Genomic DNA, 18,795 nt, shown 5'->3' on the forward strand with positions numbered 1-18,795 from the left:
AATGCTTGTGCATCCCGCAACATCCTTCTCCACTTTGTTGAAGACACTGTGTCTGTCAATTCACATACACAGTGTCTTCAATAAAATGGCACCATAGTGTGGCATGCGCACGCACTGATTCTGGGGCCACATTGCTCATCCAAGCTTTGGACAGAAGGACGTATCCACCGATATATAGAAGATATTATGAGCAGAGCAAAAAGACTTGCCGGACCCTACCAGCATTGGAGGTCCATGGCTGCTGGTCCAGAGCACTATATATTGTATGCCCTGTCTATGTATACATATGTAAAGGAAAGGACACAGACAGAATAGGCCCTTTATACAAGAACAGTATCTGGGCCCTTTGATCAGCACAATTTCCACCTGCTTTGGAGCTGGTAGTGGCACCTTACCCCTTGGGACCCTGTGTGCTCAGGTTGCCCTACTGGTATGTTTGCACCATTGTGACCCCTGATGACACATATGCATGGTCTGGACTTTTATCATGCACATACCTTTTGGCCATGCTGGTGGCCATTAGTACATCCAGTGAGCACACGGAGAGGACACGCGACTTGACATGATAGTGAAACCTATATATGATGCCATACATAGCGAGGCATGTGAATATCAGGATATGTACGCGCACATATGTATTTCGCAAACATTGCCAAAGTCTGTTTGTCTTTTTCACTCCTTCACCTTTCAAGGTAAACAGGAGACGTGAAACTCTCCCTAAGTTATGGTGATAAGATATCAGTCTCATTAGCAAGGAGCAAACTGAGGTTTAATGTCTGGTTAAAGGTGACGGTCCCAGGAACTAAAACTGTGCCGGAGATTGGCAGGTAATCATCACACACAGATAATGAGCGATTAGAGGCCGGAAAAGAGTGTGAAAGGGTTACAGGTGAGTGCTGACTCCGATAACAGCTTCTACTGCCAGACGGTGTTGCTCAGCTTTGGCATTTCATACAGTTTCATGTAGAGTAGATGTATCTTTACAGAGCAGTTCGGAGAGTATACATTGACTGTTACCAATGCTGGGTTTAGACGTGCCCACCTTGGCCACTAAACGGCCATTGATCAGCTTCATAGAAGCCAAACTGTGGTCATTTAATGGCAGACGACCCATGCGAGCACAGAACGATCGTTACTATGATTGTTCTGTGCACATAGAACATCAATGTTTTCCGCAGCACATCTCGTATTTACAGAGGACAATGTACGGCTCATCACCATGATTTTTCAGGTCGTTGACTGTTGGGAACACTGGTTCCCCAATTAATAGCCTTTCTAAATGGGCTTAAGGAGGTGTCCAGGGCTAATAAATGGACAGCCTAACCTTAGTATATGGGCAGATGTGCGGAGTACTGGCCGCTGGCACTATACAGTTGACGAAGTTGTGCTCTGCAGCTCCGCAACTGATTACATCTGTCCGATGGCACTGGGCATCGCTGATTTGGGGGAGTACCGGGTGTCGACCCCCAACCAATCTGATATTGACGACCTTTCTTAAGGATAGACCAGCAATTTAGCAGTACTGACAACCACTTTTATATCTACTTGGCTAGCAGAAGTTATTAGAAAGCACAAAAATGTTTTTCTTGGTATGAAAGAACAGAAGTTATGACTCCCCTACATCTAAAACATCAGAATATCTGTCATCACTTGATGTAAATAAATCTATATATTTATATCACCTAACACAAGTGCACACTGGATACATCTACAAAAGAATGGACCTAAGTGTGCAATTCTATTGCATTTGTGCTCTTATTTTTGCCTAGTTTTCATAGGTTTTTTTTGGTTTGTGCCATATTCCCCTTTTGAATTGTGCCGCTTTTGAAGTCTCCTTTGCATCCTCTTTTTCATAAGTTCATCCTTGAGAGCAGAGTTTAGGATATCCAAATATTTTTGCCTGACTCATCATTTGCAACCGAGAGAATTTCTTATTCGCAAGTTTTGTGCCTTTTGCAAACCGTGTGACTTTTGACACTACAAAGTTGTAAATAGGTTAAAGTAAAATAAAGACCATTTCCTTCTACTTTGTGAAAAATTCATAGACCCTGTGAACCATTTTGAAAAATTCTGTGCAGAAAAACAGCAATGACTACCAGCAGACAAAAAAAAATCAACCGGAGAATGATGAATGGGGGGTCCTAAGAATTCCTTTTGGATCATCAAGCATCTATCATAGTATGGCATTGATTTGTACAGCTGATTATGTATTTATTGCCCATGGATATGACAGAGAGCTTGCGCGGAGTCATAGGTTGTACCTTCCGGTAGTATGGCTCCACTTGTCTGAAGTTTCCGCAGCTGGAGGGTACCGGTAAGGTGGCATCGGATCATTCCTGTACATTCCAGTGTGAAGGACACCACTGCCCCGGATTGATATTTGTGCATCATGTGAAAGAGTGATACCGATGGGCACACGGAGAACTCTGCCCTGTAACGATATCCTGAAAAGACGCGGAGAAACACCTATGAAAATACATCTTTTTTATCAGGAGATGAAAGGCAGAATGTATACAGGGAGGGGAGGTTAGAACCAGATGATTCCCTGTTTTACGAATAAGCAGCTTAATGCATCTTGGCACCCAGAGCCTGCCTCAGAACGCCTCGGGCTCTCTGTGAGCAGAATAGCAATTTTATTACTTTGTCATTAAACCAATTTCACAGCAGTATTGTTTGTTAATGAGCAGCGGCAAACGAGCGGAGATGTCACACACTGCAATAGCAGCGAGATTTGTGTCCCAGGCTCGGAGCAGAAAAAAAAATGGAAAAGGCCATAGTAATAAAAGTGAAGAGAAAAAGAGAGAGAGAGAGAGCAAGAAAGGGAGAGAAAGAGAGAGCGAGACAGTGAAAGAGGGGGAAAACGCAGATTAAGGTGGAAGGCGAAGTGCATAGGAAGCGGCGGATCTTGTGTTTATGAGCTAACTGTTCCTGTAAGGAATAATGGTCTGTAAGGCAAGTAGTTAAAGCGAGGCCCATAAAATTAAGACCAAATTAAAGTACAGCGCAGGATTACTCAGCCTAGTTATACGTGAACCCAATCCAACCCTTTCGCCGCCATCGGCCTCCATGTGTGGGAGGTGGCAAAGGGTTAACGGCGCGCGTTTGTTACTGGAACATCTGACCTTTCTGTTACTAAAATATTAGAATTGTTTTAAAATTTCATTGCTCCCAATGAAGTAGTGGGATCTCTCCTATTAGATACAGGCTGAATGTTAATAGGGTCCTGGTCCTATTTATTGCCCAAACATAAAAGGTGCCAAGCTTCTCTGCAGAAATCACACAGGTGGGCACGGCCACGTTGCATGGATTGGAGAGCACTGTACGAGGGTAGAAGAGCTGCCCGCACGCTGCTGAAAACACTGGCCTCTTTACAGCCATCACATATTCTTTAATTCAAGGTTAAGACCCTGCAGAGAAACCATGGCCCCTGGGACCTGGCACCATTGTCCAGCTGGTACTAAGCCAGACTAATCGATTCACTTGAACGCTTCCACCTTTATTTAATGTGCTTTCTGGATCTGCCCCTTACCATTTGTGCAGGACGTGAGGAAGTGCTGACCGCTCACTATTGGGCCCTTTAACCCCTTCTTAATACATTGCATTTACAGGTTATTCTAATTGTCTTCTATTCATCCTGAGGATGAGATAATAGTACAGTTTTACAATCTCCTGTCCATACGCAGGGCACAAAATAAAGAATAATCCCTTTTTATGCTTATATGATCTGCAAAGTCACTGCCCATAGCCTGCCTTCTAGTAGATTAAAGGGAACCTGTAATGTTGAAAATCGCATCTGACCTTCTAGAGCAGGAGAAGCTAATCAGACTGATATACTTTTTTTATGGGAAATGTTTCAGTAAAAACTTGAATTTATTCATTGGAATCCCTGGTGTTTGTCTGCGTGAGTTCAATGGGTGGTTTTACTAGCGACTGACAGTCTTCCCTATATGACTGCATGCAGCGATAGCTGTCAATCGCTAGAAGGACCGTCCACTGGACTTCTAAATATCCATACAAACACAAGGGATTTCAATAAATAAACAATGAAGTCAGCAGACAAGGCCTTCAAATCGAGGAACATTTCACTGTTGATAAAGACACGGGTCGTACATAATGTCTGGTCTTTTCTGTAGTAATAATAACATAGTAGATGAAACTTGGATAATAAAGAAACAATACAGAAGAAAAATCAAAGCCTTCGAAATGTGGTGCTGGCAAAAGAAGCTATCAATACCATGGATGGCAAAAAGAACAAACAAATCAATTTTTGGAATAAATAAAGCCAGACATGTCACTGGAAGCAAGGATCACCAAGCTACGACTTACCTACTTTGGACACATCATACGAAGAGAGCAACCACTGGAGAAGGGCATCATGGTCATAAAAATAGAAGGAGCAAGGCGAAAAGGAAGCCAGCAACCCGATGGCTTGATACAATCAAGATAACGGCGGAGAAGACCCTGTTGGGCCCCTTTAGGCTTACACAGGATCGATCCATCAAGTCGCCATGGCTCGAAACAGAGCCAAAGGCCATTAGAAAAGAAAACTGAATTATTTTCTCTCTATCAATTTTGTCTTGAAGGCTATCAAATTGTTGACAATTAGAGGGCTTACCATTACAATGATAGAGATGACCTATCCATCATCAATATCAGATTGTTGGGGGTCCATCACCTGACATCCTTACCAATCAGCTAGTATAACTTCTGGCGACAGTCGGATATAAGCAGTGTACAGAGCAGAGCACCACAGCACTGTGTAGTAGCTGCTTCAGGGTACTGCAGATCATTCAAATGAATAGGAGCTGATCTTCACTACCCAGCCACCACCAAAAGTGAGAGTATCAGGTGTCGGGCCCCTACCAGGTCATCAATCTCTTAGTTAAAAGTATTCATCCAGTTTTCATAAATCTTGATTGTCAGACCTGAAGGTATTTGAACAGATACTATTCCCAGCTATATACTATACTAGCTGAAGAGCCCGGCGTTGCCTGAGCATAGTAAATATCTGTGGTTACTTATGGCACCTCACTTCTCTCATTTTCCCATCATGCCTCTCATTTTCTCCCTCACACCTCTCATTTTCCCCCCTCACTCCTCTCATTCTCCCCCTAACACTTGTCATTTCGACCTCACATCTGTCATTTTCCGATCACTCCACTATTTTCCCTCACTCCTCTCATTTTGCACTCACACCTTTTCATTTTCACCTCACACCTCTCATTTTCACCTCACACCTCTCATTTTCCCCTCAGTATAGACATGTTTGTCATCTCCCTTATATATAGTATACACCTGTATGTCATCTCCTCCTGTATATAGTATATTCGTGTGTCATCTCCTCCTGTATATAGTATACACCTGTAAGTCATCTCCTCCTGAATATAGTATATACCTGTGTGTTATCTGCTCCTGTATATAGTATATACCTGTGTTTCATCTGCTCCTGTATATAGTATATACATGTGTCATCTCCCCAGTATATACCTGTGTGTCATCTCCTCCTGTATATAGTATATACTTGTGTGTCATCTCCTCCTGTATATAGTATATACCTGTGTGTCATCTCTCCTGTATATAGTATATATCTGTATGTCATCTCGTCCTGTATCAGACCGCGTTCACACGTTATTTGGTCAGTATTTTTACCTCAGTATTTGTAAGCTAAATTGGCAGCCTGATAAATCCCCAGCCAACAGGAAGCCCTCCCCCCTGGCAGTATATATTAGCTCACACATACACATAATAGACAGGTCATGTGACTGACAGCTGCCGTATTTCCTATATGGTACATTTGTTGCTCTTGTAGTTTTGTCTGCTTATTAATCAGATTTTTATTTTTGAAGGATAATACCAGACTTGTGTGTGTTTTAGGGCGAGTTTCATGTGTCAAGTTGTGTGTGTTGAGTTGCATGTGGCAACATGCATGTAGCGACTTTTGTGAGATGAGTTTTGTGTGGTGACGTGCGTGGAGCAACTTTTTGTGTGTCGAGTTGCATGTGACAGGTTAGTGTAGCAAGTTGTGTGCAGCAACTTTTGCGCATGGCGAGTTTTGCGCGTGGCGAGTTTTATGTGTGGTGCATTTTGAGTATGTGCAAGTTTTGTGTGAGGCAACTTTTGCATGTGTTGCAACTTTTGTGCATGTGGCAATTTTTCCGCGTGTGGCGAGTTTTCCATGAGGTGAGTTTTGCACGTGTGGCGAGTTTTGCGTGAGCCTAGTTTTGCATGTGGCGAGTTTTTCAGGTGGCGAGTTTTGAGCGGCGACTTTTGCGTTTCGACTTTTATGTGGCGAGGTTCGTGTATGTGTGGTGAAATGTGTGCTGAGGGTGGTATATGTGTTCAAGCACGTGGTAGTGTGTGGCGCATTTTGTGTGTGTGTTCATATCCCCGTGTGTGGTGAGTATCCCATGTCGGGGCCCTACCTTAGAAACTGTATGATATATATTCTTTGGCACCATCGCTCTCACTCTTTAAGTCCCCCTTGTTCACATCTGGTTACTGTCAATTTGCCTCCAACACTTTTCCTTTCACTTTTTCCCCATTATGTAGATAGGGGCAAAATTGTTTGGTGAATTGGAACATGTGGGGTTAAAATTTCGCCTCACAACATAGCCTATGACGCTCTCGGGGTCCAGACGTGTGACTGTGCAACATTTTGTGGCTGTAGCTGCGACGGTGCAGATGCCAATCCCAGACATATACACACACATACATACATACACACACATTCAGCTTTATATATTAGATATACCTGTAAGTCATCTCCCCTGTATATAGTATATACCTGTATGTCATCTCCCCTGTATATAGTATATACCTGTATGTCAACTCCTCCTGTATATAATATATAGCTGTATATCATCTCCCCTGTATACAGTATATACCTGTATGCCATCTCCTCCTGGCTGTCAATTTGCCTCCAACACTTTTCCTTTCACTTTTTCCCCATTATGTAGATAGGGGCAAAATTGTTTGGTGAATTGGAACGCGCGGGGTTAAAATTTTGCCTCACAACATAGCCTATGACGCTCTCGGGGTCCAGACGTGTGACTGTGCAAAATTTTGTGGCTGTAGCTGCGACGGTGCAGATGCCAATCCCGGACATACACACACACACATTCAGCTTTATATATTAGATAAGCCCTTGCAGAGAGCATGTCTGAAAATCTACATTAGATTAACATTACTAAATCCCACTGCTGTTACAGGATCACCGTCTTAGTTGTCTGGCAGAGCCTTACTTCCCTCTCCCCATTGAGAACACAAGCACTTTTGTGTTCTAAAAGTTTCCACCTTATCAGCACAATTTTTACTTTTTATATGTATTTTCAGTCATTAAAATTAAGAGAGGCATACACGTAACTCAGGGTATTGTCTGAATTTTCTGAATGTTGTGTCCACATAGTAGGGGTCCAGTGAGCTTTTTCTATAGGGAGTGTTTCAGGGGGAAAAAAATAATTCATAAGAAAGGGGAATATAGAAAGATAGAGACAGCAGAGCTGCTTCAGGAACTCTATAATATTGAACTTCAAGGACCAAGGGTGGTATGCCAAAATTCCTGCCTTCCCAGAAGAGCCGATACGTCTCCTTACACTAACTTGGCACTCTCAACATGGAGTAATTTTACCTCTTAGATCCCCTGTCTGAAAGCTCCCACCTAGTCAAATCAGTTTTTCTGCTTTGCACTAATGAAGGGAAAACACCTGGAAGCAAGTGTCTTCAAATGGAGTTTCTGGTTTGGCTTCTTATCCTAAGTCATGGCAAGGCTTGTTAAAAAGTAGATATGGACTTTTAGGATTGCTTCTTCAAATATTCACTAGAGTTCATATATTCTTTCTCTTTGAATAGTTTATTTTTCTTGGACACTAAAGGCCTCCCATACACATTAGATTAATGTCACCTGAACCAACCAATATTGACGAGTTCGGCCAATGGCCTAATGAATTTGGAGGCACTAGTTAATTGATGGTCAGGGGAGATGTTGATCACACATGTCCAATTTTGGAGGACCAATTGTATTGTTCTCCAGGAGATAAGTCGCTGGCCGACCTGTCAGTTGGTGGCTTTCTCATAGAGAACACAGGAGCACAGCGGCCGGAAAGCAGAGCGGTGACGTCACCGCTCTGCTTTCCGGCTGACCGACGCTCACAGCCAGTGCAGGAGGAGAGCAGAGCACAGCGCTGGAGGACAGACAGCGGTAGGTAAGTATGTAGTGGTTGTTTTTTTTTACTTTTAGGATGGTAACCAGGGTAAACATCGGGTTACTAAGCGCGGCCCTGCGCTTAGTTACCCGATGTGTACCCTGGTTACCAGTGAAGACAGCGCTGAATCGGTGTCACACACGCCGATTCAGCGATGTCTGCGGGGAGTCCAGCAACCAAATAAAGTTCTGGACTTTCTTCCCCGACCAGCGACAGCACAGCAGGGGCCTGATTGCTGCTGCCTGTCACACTGGACGATATCGCTAGCGAGGACGCTGCAATGTCACGGATCGCTAGCGATATCGTCTAGTGTGACGGTACCTTTTGGTTGAACAAGTGCTCCTGTGTATGGGAGAGTTGGCTGAGATGACTATCTCCGAATGAGCGCTCCTGTGATGGCTGTCAGCCAAACCATTGGCCAGACAATGGACATCTAATGTGTATGGCCGGCTTAAGAGAGCTTGTCCCACCTCTGTTAGATACCATACCCTCCACTAAAGAAAGGTAGCACAGAGGGACACTCAGTCCTAGATAACAGACAGAACCCACTCTAGAATAACAGAGAAATGACAGTCTAGAGAAGTTACAAGCTCAGGGTGAATGTAATAATGCAAGTCTAGTCAATTGTGTATGGTGATAGAAGAACAGAAGAGAAGATCTTGTGTAGCACTTACAAAGGTAGGACCTGTTTGAAGACAGACGGACCAGGTTAAGGTAGCAGTGACCTGGCTGTAGCTTCTACACTCCCAAATGCAGCGACATCCTGAATACACAGGTGTGTTTTGGCCCCAGGCATACTGGCCACAGTCCATTCTATTTACTAGAGCTGAATTAAACAGCAAGTAGTATGTTGAACAGAGAAAGAGAGAGCAAGCACAAGGGGAAAAACAGGAGCATCAAAGGATATGCCTGCGAGCTTTGTTAAGGCCAAGAAAAACCCTGTTTCAGTTGTCAGAGCTTGTTGATGTTGTAAAGAACGGTGCATTTTCCCTACCTCTCTTCCCTTCTCTCTGCAATATGTGGTTCTGCCTTAGGATAGAAAGTTAAACAGAACGGATGAACAGAGTTCCACTCCATAAATCAGTCGTTCCTCTATCCCAGATCAAAGCGCTGACATGCTCCCTTCCAGCCTACTTGTCCACTTCTGCAGCTTGATGGACAGGTAACATCTGGCCCAGAGATCTCTCCCAGAGATCTCGAAAATATCTTCCTCACAGCTAATCAGGGTATAGAAAAGGCTGAGGACGTGCACACTCACCTTCATCTCTTCAAAGCTTGCACTCTGTAATTGCTCCGTTTCCGTGGGCAGTTTTTTTTTTCCGCTTTGTCCATTAAAAGAAATATGCTATCAGTCAGCTTACGCAGATTTCCGGTTTTTGAATGGTTTCCGGAATATTGAAGGGGCTAAAATGAAAAAAATAAAATACAATTCAATCATATGTAGAAGGTACAAAAAGTCTCATGCACACAAATAATTATATATACAGTACATTCAGTTGGATTTTTAAGGTTGTACCCCATCAGTATTTTTATCATCATTTATCCTCTCCCCCTAGTAAGTTTGGCTGGCAATTTCCCCATAGTATGATTATTCTGCATTCTGGTGACCAAGGGCAATATGTCAATAAAGTAACATTGGCTCCAAACTAAATTCCAGCCAGTCATCATTTCTAGACCCATCCATCAATCAGCGTTGCAGAGGACCAGTTGTATGCAAATCAGATTGATATGCAAACTATCAGGAATGATGGAGCCAGGACTTGCTATCTTCTCCTCCACGGGTACGTATCTTATGCAAAACCCTCAATAAATGCAGCAACAAGAACCATCTGCCTCCCCAGAGCCACCTGGGAAGTGGCACCCATGAGAAATGATAGAAATTGAAATCTAAAAATACAGGTGCTTAGATTACTCGTCCACTTGTCCTTGGATAATACTTTATTAACCTATGATGACCATTAGGAGAATAGTAAAAATCTAAGACAGAATTTCCCTGTCAATACCATGATATAAGATTCGAGACGTATTGTGGGTTTTGTTTCCCTGCAATATCCCTAGTTTTTTTGAGTAATTGTTTAAAAAAAATTGGGGTTTGGCAAGTTGTGACGCGTAAGAATAAACTACTTTGACGTTGGAGTTGGAGAGAGATGTCCGGCTGATTTACAATGAGAGCTCTTCTATGGTCATATAATACGCAGACTAAAGCACAAAGTAGCACATACCGTAATCTAAATTGTGGTATGCTGTCTGCACATACTGTACACCAAAAAGACAGCCATTATTGAGCTGAAAACTGGGCTCGATTCATCATTGCAAATTTATTTCTTTTTTTGTCTTGTGGCATTTGCCAACGGTTTTGCTCTAAATTCTTCAAAATGATACAAGCAGGTCATGAATTTGGCACAGGGTCAAATGTGCTCTTTATTTTTGTCTTTAAAAAGTTTTTTTGCAACTTTTTAGCACCAAAAGTCCCAAATTCTTTAAAAAGTCACAAAATAATGTGCCACATTGAAAATGCCTCCAGAAATATTAGGACCCTTCCATACAGACTTTTTGCCTTGTTCGTTAGTCCCCCACAAAATGGGATTTAGATATTTGTGCCTACTAGAGTAGGACTCTCAGATGTAGTTGACTTCGTCGGGGCTTCTGCCTCAAAAAAATGATGCACGTCAGAGCACACCATTATAGTCCATGGCTCCGTTGGTGCACAAGTCCAAATCCCACTTTGCGGGGGTGGGAGGTCCGGACGAAAATCCCGAAGGGACCATCGAATGAGTGCAAAACTGCTGTGTGAAAACACCCCAACTACAGGAAGGCACTGGAGTGAGTTGTGCCCAAAAATGTGACATTTGGTAAAAGTTGAATTTCATGAATCTGTTTAAAACATCTGGATAATTAAAGCTGCCGAGGAGAGATTAAAAAAAAGACAACTTACATAAATGGTGCAAAACTTAAAGAATAAAGAATAAGGTGAAGATACTAAAGCCACTAAAAAGGAGCAAATAACTAAAAAAAAATGGAGAAGCAACAATAATGGATGGAGGCTTTGAGTGACGTCATTATCGGCAGGTGAACCCGCTACATTTTAGAAGAGGAAAACACTTTTATAGCCTCTTTTTTCTTGATATTTCCTGATTGCTTTTTTCAACATTGTGGGCCACAAATGTGGGGAGCGTTAAGCATTTTTACAATGTTTTTGAGGAATCTTTTTTTTCTTAACATTTTCTCATAGACTCGTATTGTAAAGTCTGCATGGCGGAAAATCCCTGAAGAATGATCAGGTCATTTCGTTTACCAGTTTGCCATCTTTACTTTACATATACTATTATGGCAGATTTCTCTAGTAATACCAGATTCCAACCAGTCAAATTGTCTGATGATTTTTTTGGGACCCCCAACTTAAGAACTTTGAGTCTTGATGTATAGGACCCATTGCATAACTGTTGTATATTTCTTACCTACCTGACTTTACTCTCCCGAAACCTTGAGGTTCTATCTTGTATAGTCAAACATTAAAGACAAGAAAAAAGCCCGACATAATCTATGATGCACATGGAAAACGCAGTAAAAAAAAAGCAACAAGCATCACATGGACCAAAGTAATCATCCACTGGGGTCTACTAGGTTTACGCTTCCTTGTAAACAAGATCCAGGCAAAAAAGGGAGAGCACAGGCTCCACTATGGTAACAGGAGATGGTTTCTGTGTTGGCCCCATACTCAGGCACACATGGCGGAGGGCAATCAGTGGAGAGCTCCCAGTTTACTAAACATTTCTGCCTAGTATCCAAAGAAATGACCCTTGTTTGAACCTTCAACCCTCCATTTAATGACTTGTTTGAAGACAGGCTTGAGTGCCGAGCTGGAGGTGTGTTGGGGGTGGGGATCCGTAATGGTTTCCAGGCCTCAGAGGGTCTTTGTTGGTGAATAAAGGGGCTCTTGCTGCATATCTAAATTTTCAGTGTCCCTGATTTTGACTTCCTGTTCATGGCACCTCTATTGGTAATACATATCGATTTAGAAACATGAGGTATAGGCTACATGAACACAAGACTCACAACCTTCGAGTACGGTCTCAGGTCTGGATTACCCACTGTTGTAGATGTGATTCTGTCCCTCAGTAATATTACCATTATAGTACTATCTTTCACTGGGGTCATGAAGACTCCTGGGTACAGTAACAGTATGGAAGGGCGGCCATGTTTGTAATCCATAGGAGGTACGTGTGGAGCGCGGACTAAGGGGGTCTGCATTATACTAGTAACTTTTATTTGTATAACTCAAAACACAGAGGATTAATGGCAACAATTACCAGTTAAGGTAACATGAAAAATTGCAGGCACTCATTCTGGGATTACCATCTAAATTAAATCCAGCCTTAACGGCCCTGTGACTTATGGCTCTGCATGTCCTTGTCAAATGGGGGACCATTACTACCTACTTTTAGGGAAAGGGTGGAGGGAAAATCCCCCACGTATTTAATACTAAACACATGTCGGGGAAAAAAGGATACACACCCTGCTCCCCTCACACCCGTCTTGGTAAACAGAAATGGTGGATGCCAGCCCCCTGGGTCCAGGTTTGTGCTCTGTCGTGGGCGCCTTTAACCCTTCACTGTCTAACAGCTGATAAATCTGTCGTTCTCTCCTTCCACACATTCTTTACAGATCTTTTTGTTTAGCAATAGAGCTTCAAATTACTATTTCAGATTTTAGTCTTCGATTGAACTTTCTTAGTTTTCACATTGTTTCTTCACCTGAGATGATGCTTATGAAGCAGGTCTGAATCGGGTAACGTACAGAATTGTAGAAAAAAATTCAGCGCTTCATAGGACAAAACTGTTTGGGTGGGGGTTACACATGAATTCCCTGTGGATTCCTCAATGTCAGGGTGCTCACCCTATGGGTTTGTGTACAGGACACAACACCGGAATCTACATGGATGGTATATACCGGAGTTGCTGCCGACGTCCCTCACTTCTGTTCATAAATGCTGTACAGGATTATTACAATATATTATTGAATATATTGATAATAAGTAGAAGCTTTTATTGGTAATTGGTCAATGTGTTTTCGGGGTGTACCGACATCTTTGACATTGTCCTGACGAAGAGGTCGGTCCGAACATTAAACACATTAACTAATTACCAACATAAGTTTCTACACATTATCAATATACTCAAGACTATCCTACCTGATAAGCACGAGAATCCCTATTTTATATATACGTCCTGTCCAGCATATCTGAATGGCGTGGCTGCCTTCTGATCGGGGTCGTAAATGCAAAAGGTGCAGGAGTTGTAATCGCAACTGGGCCCTGGAACCTAAGGATACTATAAGTCCCTTTTGCCTATATGAAAATTCCAATACTATTAAAAGCTTGCGATAATTAGGGGCCCCATGGCAGCTTTTACATTGGGGACCATGAGCTTCAGTTTATACCACTGCTTCTGATGCAGGCCCTGACCTTTGCCAATCTCGGCCTATTGCTCATGTGTCCAGATCATCTTCCATTCTCATGGATTCATCTTCCTTCAGTCCTACACTGTTACATACAGGAGGATGTCTGATGGTGCTTTAGGAATGAGGTGAAAGGACCAATGAGAGTTATAATTGTGAGCACCGCTCAGGACCTTGGTGTTGCCTGAGAGGGTTCCCCTCGTTCCTTCACTTGCAGTTCTTCACTAGGCAGAAATGTAACCACTAATGAAATATTCAGAGCCTACATTTCCATATTTGCACAGAGATACTGCTCTTTGTAGAAATTTCCACCACTTCTGCTCCTCACACTATATCTAAGTGTTATCTGTAACATGAAATTCTAACAAATATAAGTCGCACTTTCCTATAAATATAGAATACACAAACAGTCGAAAGGAGGGTTGTACAGACTTTAGCTTTGCCGTAGAGTCAACTCCAACCAGAACACCATATGGAGCTAGCATGTTATGTGTCATGTACGTGTGGGCTTCCTCCTGGAGATCAAAACTAGACTCCCTATGTAATGGCCCCTCTTGTGCTTCTTAGGGGGAGGCAATATGGAGTGTGTTGGCACCATGATCTCCATCCAGAAAGAATCAGAAGACTAGCACGCTAAACATGAAGAGCTTCTATTCCAGGACATTACTTACCGTAATTTAGGTCCAACTGCAATCCTTGAATTTCTCTCGTCTTTGAGCAGTTTGTTAATTTCCAAAGCATAAACTGTTAGAAAGTTAAAATTGCTTTGTAAATCACTGCCATGGTCTTTAAAGCACTGGCAGCCTACAGTATGCCACACTAAACGTGAGCCAGCAATTGCTCAAATAATTTTTACTGGCAATGCTGTCATGGCCATACATCAATATTTTAATATTCATTGCCAGCAAAATGTGCCAAGGTTATAAAACATTGTGTGGCTCAGGGCTACCAATCAACACTAGAAATCAACCCAAGTTGGCACTGACCTGTGTATGACCCGTAGCTTTAAAAGTTTGGGTCAGCAGGAGGTGGTGGGTATTGGGCAGTAGGGGAGGGGGTCTTACTCTTGTAAGGCTGGCAATAAAACATGAGACAGTTTAATGGATGTCTCTGCTGACCCTGCTGAAGCCACGTGAAAACAAAACGCCTGGACCTCATTTAGAGTGGACTGGGTGGGGAGTGGGCTTCTGCCAGGATCAGAAAGCAGGGGCTGCACATTGAAAAATCAGAAACATCTTTGCTGGGACCCCATATTGTATATTGTCGTAGAGCAAACTTTAGAAGTGGCAATTTCTTATTGAGTATTTTGTGATGGAAGAGTGACCAGTTTTTAAGAAACATCCACACAAAAAAGCTCAATATGCTTCATACTCTTCAAATGTCAAAAGACTCAAAACCCCAGGTTCACTGGATAAAAAAACGACTGTAACAACAAGCACAATAGCGTCTTATCCAGTAGGCAAGTACAGGTGAATGAACAGGTAACTACTCAACTTTTGAGATTGCGAAACCCACATCTGAGGAATAGAAGCAGGAAACAACTGCTGCGGCACCCTCAGGACAGGAAAACCTGCCATGTTAGTGTTTGTTCGGCAGATGGAAGGGGGTGATCTCTGCTGCCGAGGAGATATACCCAATAAGGATCCAGAGGATGTGATGTAGGAATGACAAAGAGGTTTATTCTCAACATGTTTCGACGTGGGACTAACTTTTTCATCAAGAGACCACAGTAATTTTGATTTTGATTTAGTCCAACTTCGAAACGCGTTGACCTCTTTGTTATTCCTACATCACGTCCTCTGGATCCTAATTGGGAATATCTCCTCAGTAGCATAGATCACCACTCACTTCCTTTCTTCCAAACAAATCCCAGGTCCACATTGATCCAGAGATTTTCCATTCCTTCTGATCCACGGAGAACCTCTAAACAGGAGTGATCATTGGTGCAACAGCACATGGCCTCAAGAGGTACGGGGGCTACTTCCAATTCCAAAACTCTGGACTTGTGCATTATGATGAGCTACTGGACTGCAAAGGGCCTGTATATTGTTCTTGCACAGGGGTCCTCTCCAGTCTGTGTCCACCAGTGGCATTTCTCTGAACATCACGCATATTCCATTGATGAACATTGTGACAATTTGTGCTGATTAACAAGGATATCCTTCTCCTGCCTTACAGGTTCATTAACGCCAGAAGACGAATAGTCCAGCCGATGATTGACCAGTCTAATCGAGCAGGTAAGGTGCCAAGTTCCAATCTCCTGGGTGACATTCAATGGGTTAAGCTTCTATCAGAACCTTCCAGCAGTCAAAAGGTTTATGAAACAGAGAAGGGGTTCAATGGGTAGTAAATAAAATACCACAGCAAGACATTCTGTGAGACAGTAGGGACAAGAAGAGGGGGCAATCTCACCCGCTTTAAGTCTCAGCATCCCACCATAGGGAGCAGCTAATTGGTGCTAATTGGAGATTTCCAGCATGCTCTCAATTCAATTTCATCCCCTCCTCCTCACAGACCGTTAATTGGCGCAAAGTACTGGGCGACTAAGAAACAGTTTAACCCTAAGAATGCTGGAGCAGGTGCTTTCACCCTGGAAGGGTTAAAGGAGCCCTTGCTTCTTGCCCGGTGCCATCTAACAGCTCTTGGCAGTATAAGGAAGTCGTTCCCATATGCAGCCCATTGTGTGCATTCACCGACTGTCTATTCACACACAACTGGCTGGAATTGCATTATACCGCCAGCAGAAAATGTGTGTGGGGCAATTGTAAGAGGTTCTTTTGGAAGCAGTTCCCCCATTATTAATGGCACCTAACTAACTTAATGACCAGGGGGTACAATGAAGTTTGCAATGATTACACATACGACTCCCATTTTGGAAGGATTTTTTCCTTTCCTTCCATTCTATATAAATTCCTATTGTATTATTGCACTTACCTCATGTCTGTCTTCATAGACTTTTATCGTTTGCTAGAGGCTTCTGTCACCACTGAATGCCAATGTTATTTTAAGGGGGAGGGGCAGGTGTGGCCAGACACCACTGGGGTCACATTTTGGTGAGGAATTGTCCAAAAAATGTAAGACAGCCAATCTTATTCTCTGCTAGGAATGGAGAGGCGGCTGCCCGCAGACATCCGATTGTCAGCAGCTCTGGATGGCATTAATTGGCTCTGCCAATGAAATCCTCCTATCCACGGCATCCTCACCATGGTCATTTTCTGGTATTTTTTCCTTTGCTGGGAAACCTGAAATTCCCTCCATAATTATTGACCTACTTCCTTTTACATGCCATGATGAAAAGGTCATAGACGCTGGCAGAGGACAAACATCAGCATGTGGAAGCCAAAAAATGTTGCCCTTTTTTGCCCTCAGTTGATGCCAATTCGTCCTTAAAGGGCTTGTTCTCACATTGCATTTTCACAGCATTTTTTTCTGCTATTTCTCAAATCTCCCACACAAGCTGCTTATTATTTCAATGAAGATTTCAACCTCCAATGCATTTTTTTTCAAATCTGCAGCAGGTTAATTCTTTCAGCATTTTTCACCGATGGGAAAAAAAAACTTGTCAACACTGGAGAAAAATCTGCTGCAAATCCTCAACGTTTGCACATACCCAATGAGGTTTTCTGTGCTTCTATTACTGATGACCTGTACTAGGTATAGGTCATCAATATCAGATCAGTGAGGGTCCAACACCTGGCACCCCCCATCAATCAGCTTGGAATAGGCTGGGTGTCAACAGTGAACAGAGCTGGACTGTACAGCACAGTTAACTGTGTAGCGGCAACTGTCGAAAACTGTGGCGCAGCTCGTATTCACTAAGCTGTGCTGCTCGCTGCTTACACCTAGCCACCAATGGAGCTGATATCTTCGGATCAATGGAGGAGCCAGGTGTTGGACCCCCACTGATCTCATATCGTTAACATAACCATAACCCCCCTCCAATACACATTAGACTAATGCCAGCCGAACCAGCCAATATTGATGGGTTGGGTTGACAGTCTCATGTGTATTGGAGCATCGGACAAATGAAGGTCGAGAGAGGTAAGAATCTGGCAAGTCCGATCCTTGTAAGCTCCGAGATAAGCTGCCTCTGGAGATGTCTGGCAGAGGCTTTCTCGTAGATAACACAGGAGCGGTCCGCAGAGCAATATCTCCAGTCTATGGGAGAGATGGCAGAAATACCTGTCTGACAGCCATCTTTACTGCTAAATACGTGCATTAAAGGAGTATTCACATCTCCAAGATCCTATCCCATTATGTAGTAGATGTAATAATAATAGCAAATGCCTCCTCCAATTCGAAATGCAGTATAGTTCTTCTGATTAGCTATGTTGCTTACCCCCATGTGCAGGACATTCCAGTAACTTACGTGTCCATGGTTACGACCAGTCATATAGTGACAGTTAGTTGTTACCAGTTGTAACCATTAATATCTAAGCTATTGCAATGCCTTGCACATTGGGCAAGCAACATAGCTAATCAGAATAACTATACTACATTTCTAAATGGAGGTATTTGCTAATATTATTCTTACTACACCTACTACATATTGGGATAGGATCTTGGCGGTGGAAATACTCCTTTAAAGATACATCATCCAGAAAACCCCTTTAAGTTTAAGACATAAGAAATCTGAGATTGACTTGTTGCAAAGGAATATTCTGTCTGAGAAAACTAGACAACACCTTGTGGTCATCAGACAGTATCACTAGAAACTAGGCTGAATCTAATGAGCCAAAGTTATAATTCTAAAAAGGTAAAAGCAGCCTGTCGGCGGTGCAGTCGTAATGTTTCACAGCTTAGACTGTCCAAAAAATCAGATTTAAACAAAAAATGTGGTTTTGTTTCAGTGGGAACAATAACCAGAAAAATGCCATAGCTTAGGTGAGGGAATATAGAGAGGTTGCAGAGTACAGGGTGGGCCATATATATGGATACACCTGGGTGGGCCATTTATAAAGTTGCATCCAAAATGGCTGACTTCAAAATGGCCTCCATGGTCACCATCCATCTTGAAAAGTTTTCCTCCTCCCATATACTAATGTGCCACAAACAGGAAGTTGATATCATCAACCATTCACATTTTATTTAGGTGTATCCATATACATGGCCCACCCAGGTGTATCCTTATAAATGT

At 42.8% G+C, this 18,795-nt stretch overlaps 1 protein-coding gene across 14 annotated transcripts in view; it reads left to right on the top strand.

The window, feature by feature from the left end:
- Positions 1 to 18,795, top strand: part of MEIS2 (Meis homeobox 2) — a 191,365-nt gene that overhangs the window by 151,565 nt on the left and 21,005 nt on the right. For all 14 annotated transcript variants that reach the window (XM_069732499.1, XM_069732502.1, XM_069732506.1 and 11 more), the window contains exon 10: positions 15,837 to 15,895. In XM_069732499.1, the coding sequence (XP_069588600.1) occupies positions 15,837 to 15,895 (59 nt within the window). The remainder of the gene's footprint in view (positions 1 to 15,836; positions 15,896 to 18,795) is intronic.

The sequence above is a fragment of the Ranitomeya imitator genome, chromosome 1 (assembly GCF_032444005.1).
Source record: "Ranitomeya imitator isolate aRanImi1 chromosome 1, aRanImi1.pri, whole genome shotgun sequence".
In the NCBI taxonomy this organism is placed as follows: domain Eukaryota; kingdom Metazoa; phylum Chordata; class Amphibia; order Anura; family Dendrobatidae; genus Ranitomeya; species Ranitomeya imitator.